Here is a 6,000-nt window from a genome sequence, read left to right on the forward strand (position 1 = left end):
TCTGCAGGAGGGGGCCCAAGGTCTGCTCTCTGGTCCCTAGCCCTGACTGGGCAGCTGCCGGTGGAACTCCAGTTCTGTGCCCCCAGTCCCCAAAGAGGCCACCCAGAGCACTGGAAGGCCATTTGGTGTGACCGAGTCAGCAGACCAAGTCCCTCCAACCTCACCTGCTCCATAAGTCTGCAGCCTGGAGTCACTGCCTCTGCCTGGGAGCACGCGGGGCCCCGCACTGGTCCGAGGGACACTCCCACAGTACACGGCCACCGGAGCCAGAACCTTGGCTAGGGACAGAAGCACAGGAAATCCACTGACACCAGGACGGGGGAATAGGCTGCCCCAGCACTCTCCCCCTCAGGGTCTCTGTGGCCCATCCCCCAAACCAGAGCGTGGCCCACAGATGGTGGGGGCGCCGCTGCCCCACACCCAGACGGCCAGGGCACCATGATCCCCACCAAAGCCCACCGCCCTCTTCTTCCCAGCCCTTTCTGCCTGGCTCCCCTCTTCTCCTCACACTCGCCTGCCTTCTCCATCCAGCTTTGTTCCAGCCCCCCAACCCACGGCCACTCCACACCTCCTCAGCCTCCTTCATGGGCTCCCCTCCTCCACACCCCCGCCCCGCCTCTGTCCACTGCACATCTCATGGGCCACTCCTCACTGCCATGCCTTTAATTGTCACCCTCACGCGGTGAGCCCCTGACCTGTGGTTTCGGCCCTGACCTCTCCCCGTGGTGGCAGAGCAGAGCATCCAATTACCTACCCAGCAGCCCTCTCCCGGGAGTCCTCCAGCCCCTCATCAGAGTGTCCTGCGCTGACCCTTCATCTTCTCCTAAACCTCCCCCACTCAGCGAATCAATTTGATTGATCCCCACTGTGGATATTTATCCAACGCTGCCTGTCAGGGACTCTGCCCCCCAGTCCCTGGTGAGACCCGAAGGCTGGTGGGGGAGACGATGAGTAAGAAGCAGTGACAGTGTGGGGGAGGGGAGCCCAGAGGGAGGGGCCCTGAGCTGAGAGTCAGGAAGTGGGGAAGGGGAGCCTCGGCTGGACACCCACTTCTTCGGGAAGCCTTGCCTCTCCTCTGCGCCCCCACGGCAGCCCAGGCATACCCCCATCTTACCCTCCCCTCTGTGCCTCTCCCCACCCCGCCCTGCCACATCTGGCACGGGACCTCGCCTCATTCATCGTGGCAGGACCTGCCCTCAGGAGGCACTTAAATGTCAGCAGGCTGAATCGTTGGTCCATCAGCCCCGTGGCTCCCCATCTGAGGCCACCTCAGGACTATCCCTGGGGCCCTCACCACCACCCGGAGAAGCCTCCACCAAGGTGCAACCCAGCACACCCACGCCCAGGGCAGAAGGTCCCCAGACCAGGAGTCAGGCGTCTGTTCCCTTCCTGTTTCTGTCAGCTGTGTGACCTTGAGGAAATAAGTTAGCCTCTCTGAGTCTCGGTCCGCAGACCAGTAAAACAAAGGAGTTGGACAGGATTAGGGGTTCATACAGTCACAACTTGATTCTATTTCTAGATTTCTAGGTTTTTCTTAAGACTTCAGCACTTCTCACTTCCCTACAAGAATCTAATGTCTGGCAGGAATCTGATATGGCGTTAAATTTGCAGTTGTCCTCACATTAATATATCGAAGCCCCAGGGTGCTCTGCCCTTAGATAATGACCTGTGTTCTGAACTACTCTGTCATTCCAGGGCCCCGGCTCCAACCCCTCCAGGGAAAAGCAGCTCTCTACCTCACCAGCACCCCTTCCATCTTTGGATCCCCTCACTCTCCAGAGGAAACGGAGGTTCACACAGCCGACTCCCAGAGGCAGAGCATCAGGTCTGGAACCCCATCTCCTGACATGAAGCTAGCCACACTGTGCCCCTTCTCCTGCCCTGCCCGCTAAGGAGTCAGAGATACCCAGACCCTCCCTGAGGGCCCAGCCCCATTCCTCTGACCACAAAACAGGCCAGTTCCTCAGCCAGCCCACCAGCACGGAGAGTGGAGGCAAAGCTCAGCCGAGTTTCTAGAACATTCTGAGCCTTTCCCTGGGCCCAGGAGCTCATGGAGAACAAGTTGAGCATGGAGGGCCAGCGTCAGCCAGCAGAAAGCTGGGCCACCTGCCTGGCTCCATCTTCCAGGCCGAGTGCAGCCCCTTACCTGCGGGGACAGCATCACGGGTGCTCATGCCCTGGGTGGAGAAGGTGCCTGGGAGTTTGTCCAGAGGCAGCAGCTACTTCCGGGCCGTAAGCACAGTCCTTGGGGATCCAGAAGGCTGCAGCCTGTAACATCCAGGGTCCTACGGTAGGGAGCAGCAGAGCGATGTCAGTACAAGCAAACACTTTTTAAAGGACTTTGCAGAAAGCACATCAGGAGCAAAGTATTGCTGGAGTGAGGAAATCTGCTGCTGGCCCAAAGGACGCCTCTTTGTCAGAGACATTCTGACTCTCTGAGATGCTTGAAGCTTTCCAGGTGCCAAGGCTGCGCCACTGTGAGCAGAGCGGTTTATGACGAGTGTCACCAAACCCAGTAAGCTGGCTTCACCGGTGGCTTTGACAAGGACACCTTAGCGTCTCCGGGGAAGGTGGAATTTATCAAGGCAGAGTCTGACGCCTTCTTTCTCCATTAGTTTCTATTTTCTTCAAAATCCCATTTTCTCTGCCCGCTGCCCTGGAAGCTCCTGACAAATGTCAAGATTTGTGGCTCTGCTTATCCCTCGGGTACGTGGCAGGGTCTCCCCAGAAACTGGCTCTCTAGCTTTCTCTCAGGATATGCCAGGCTCTATCTGCACGAAGTTCTTGGCCCACATTCTCACCAAGCCATACACTTCCAACCCTGTCAGAGAGTAATTTCATTGTCCTGGGGCCAACTGCTTGGCCACGTCAAGCCTCTTCCTGGTCTCCCTTAAACCTCTGGGGTCAGTCATCAGCTCTTGCTCGGGACCTAACTTCATTCTCTTTGCATGTGACAAGAGTCTCACCCAGACTCTGTGACTTCACACAGTTTTATAGTCTCTGCCGAGGTAAAGGTGACCCATTTTCACCCTGACAGATAGGGAGGTGGATGGCCAGAGCCTATCAGTGACAAAATCAGGTGTAAAGGCCACATCTCCCAGTCTCTACTCTGGAGTAGCTCCCTCGAGATATCATCTGGGGACAGGGCAGGATGCAGTGCCAACTTCCTTTTGCTGAGCAGCAAATCCCAACTCAGAAACTGAGAAAACCTGCCTTCCGTCTGGAAGCCAGCCTGCCACCGTCCCCACCCTGGCCCCAGAAGGCAGAGCGGCTCCTAGCAACATTTCTGGCCCCAACAGAGGTTCCAGCCCAGCCTTTGCCTGGTCTCTCTGCTTATGTCCTCAAGCACTCAGGTTCTCTGTGCAAGGAGAATTTTCCTCACAACTCCCTATGTGCTGATGACTAGGATAAGTATTTGGTCACAAGGGAATGTCGGTGAGACACAGAACTTCTCCCGAGCAAGGTGGTGGGAGACTACTCCACAGGTCTCAATACCCCGCCCCTCGCCCCAGTGAGCTGGCAAAGAGACTCAAGAGATTGGCAAGCTGCCTCCGCCAAAGCCCAGCAGGAATGTTCCAGGCGGGGACAGGTCATCCACAGCTGAATTAGAGCAAACAAGCTAGAGTCCAGGCTTTGCAGGCAGTGAGAGCTGTGTCAGACTCCTGCTACCATATCTAACCAGAGCATCGGCTTTCTGTGCAGAGAAGTGATAGTTAGCTACAGCCCTTGTTCTCAACTGTGGCCGCCGATCAGAATCACCTGGAAACAGATAAAAACGACAGATTCTAAGGCCCCACCTCCGACCCCTACTGAATGAGAGTCTTCTAGGGAGCAGGACACAGGGATCTGTTTGGTTTGTTTTTCTTAACTCCTGAGTGATTTCAATGTTCAAACGGGATTGAGAACCACTGGGCTACAGTTTGGATTCACTTTCTAATGAGATCTCAGCCCTGCTTCTCACCTTCTGCTATCAAAGTGGTTATTGCTGCCTCAGTTTCCCCAAAGTGATCACTCTGTAGGAGGCTAAAGAGAAGATTTGGAGCTGCCTGACAGTACAGATGGCATAAGTCTCAGTGGCCACAGTAGACAGGAAAGGGCCTTCTGAACAAGACAGCCCCATTCCCACTTGCCACAACCACCTCAGCAGGCAGAACGGCCACTGGCCAAGACAGCCGACATAACTCCATGCCCTGGGGACACCCGCAGTACAGAAAGGAGTCCTGCATCCACGTCACAGCTGGCCAGGGCAACCCACCAGGCAGACCCCCTCTTGGGCCTGCTCCTGACTGTGTCACATGTGTGACCCCTTAGGCCCTCAGGGTCTGCGTGCAGGATCTCCTGGGCACCTGCCCAAGGGGAGATGGCCACAGCTGCATATGGACAAACAACCGTGTCTTATGTCGCATGTTAGAAGGATGAGCGGCACCTCCCCAGGAAAACCACGGAGGCCCACGACCTGGTAGGAACTTAAAAATCTATGTACAAACTCTAAAAACCAACATCAGAAATTCTAGCACCAATGTGCCTAGAACTTTGGGGTTTAGTATCAACCAGACTTAGCACCTGATCCCCAAGACACAATCCACTGAGCCCCCATTGGCACCTGGCACTGTTCTGTTCTGGGCACCGAGGAGTGACTGTTCCCTATTGGAACAGCCGACCCCTGACCTAAAGGGCTAATAGCCAGTGGGTTCTGGGGACCAGGATTCTGTCCTCACTCCCTGAGGCTCTGGATTGCCCAAGGTAGCTGGCTCCTCCACCCTTGGCCTCAGTTTTCCAGCTTCAGGAGTGGAGTGACCCAAGGTAACTGACTGTTGTCCACTCCTTCCACCAAAGCTATGGCTACAGAGGTCCCATGGTGACTGGCACCACAGGAATGAAAAAGGTGACAGAAGGGACTCAGGTTTCAAGTGGAAAGGAAACAAAGCTAGAACTGGCCCAGTAAAGCACGTCAGCCCCAGGGACAAGATCCCAGTCACCCCTGTGCCCGCAGAGGCCCCGGAGGAGACAGGCCCCCGATCCCGAGATGCAGGCCCACCTGCCCCCCTCTCGGGGGCTGCCACACGTGCAGCTTCCTTCATGTGGCCGTGACACTACCCACTCCTCCTTTTAGAGGCCTCTGAGAGACATGTGCTCCAGGAAGTCAGAGTTCTCGCCTCCTCCAACGTGCTGGGTGGGCACAGTGGTGCCATGCCAAGGTGGGTAGAGAAGGGGACTAGGGCGAAGATGGTAGAGTGAACAAACTGAGGTTTTGAACCCAAACATGTCCCCCACTGAAACAGTCTCTCTCTGGAGAGAGAACTCAGATGGGCACCCCGCCCACTTGCCCCTCCCATATTAACTTTAATTCCTCTGAGCTTTGGTTTCTTTATCTGAAAAAAATGGCCTACCAAAGGGTTTGGTCGAGATTCAGTCATGTGTGAAAAGAACTCAGCACCATTGCTAGTAGATAGTCAATAAAATCAGGTGTGGACTCTTCCACTCCCTGCCCCCGCCCATGCGCCATCTTTAAAGTTATGATGGGCCAGCCCTCCGTCCCTACAAGACAGACCCAGGTGACAAGGGTGCCCCTCACATGGAGGAGACAGACGTGTCCATCGAGTCAGAGGCTCAAACCGGCCGGGCCGGGCCCTCCTGCAGTTCTCACCTGGGATGCTGTGTTGTGAAGCGACACCAGGCAGAGCGCAGGGGGTCCTGGGCAGAGACGGGCACACGGGAGACCAGCGGTGCTGTCAGACTAGGTGCCTGGAGACCCTCCACAGGAGAGCAGCATCCTCGCTGGGGCTGGAAGAAAGCAGGGTCTAGATGGGGAGGGAAATGGGAAAGGCCTCACAGGCTGAGAAAACAGTCTGAGTAGAGGCGTGGAGGAATAAACAGGCTGTGAGGTTGGGGTTTGGCAGGAGGACCCCAGCCTGGGAAGGCAGAGAGCTGGCGTGGGGAGAGAAGGGGACTCTAAAGACTTTTTGAGGAGAGGAATGACATTATCTGACTCCTGAGGCT

The 6,000-nt window shown here is 56.1% G+C and overlaps 1 protein-coding gene across 1 annotated transcript in view; it reads right to left on the reverse strand.

Annotated features, from left to right (window-relative positions):
• Positions 1-2,174, reverse strand: part of TOGARAM2 (TOG array regulator of axonemal microtubules 2) — a 40,360-nt gene extending 38,186 nt beyond the window's left edge. Inside the window, exons 1-2 of the mRNA XM_087863203.1 lie at positions 2,147-2,174; positions 165-278 (exon numbers count right to left, since the gene is read on the reverse strand). Of these exons, the coding sequence (XP_087719329.1) occupies positions 165-278; positions 2,147-2,174 (142 nt within the window). The remainder of the gene's footprint in view (positions 1-164; positions 279-2,146) is intronic.
• Positions 2,175-6,000: the final 3,826 nt, after the last annotated feature.

This window comes from Ursus americanus, chromosome 7, assembly GCF_024610735.1.
Source record: "Ursus americanus isolate L20-20 chromosome 7, mUrsAme1.1.p, whole genome shotgun sequence".
Lineage (NCBI taxonomy): Eukaryota > Metazoa > Chordata > Mammalia > Carnivora > Ursidae > Ursus > Ursus americanus.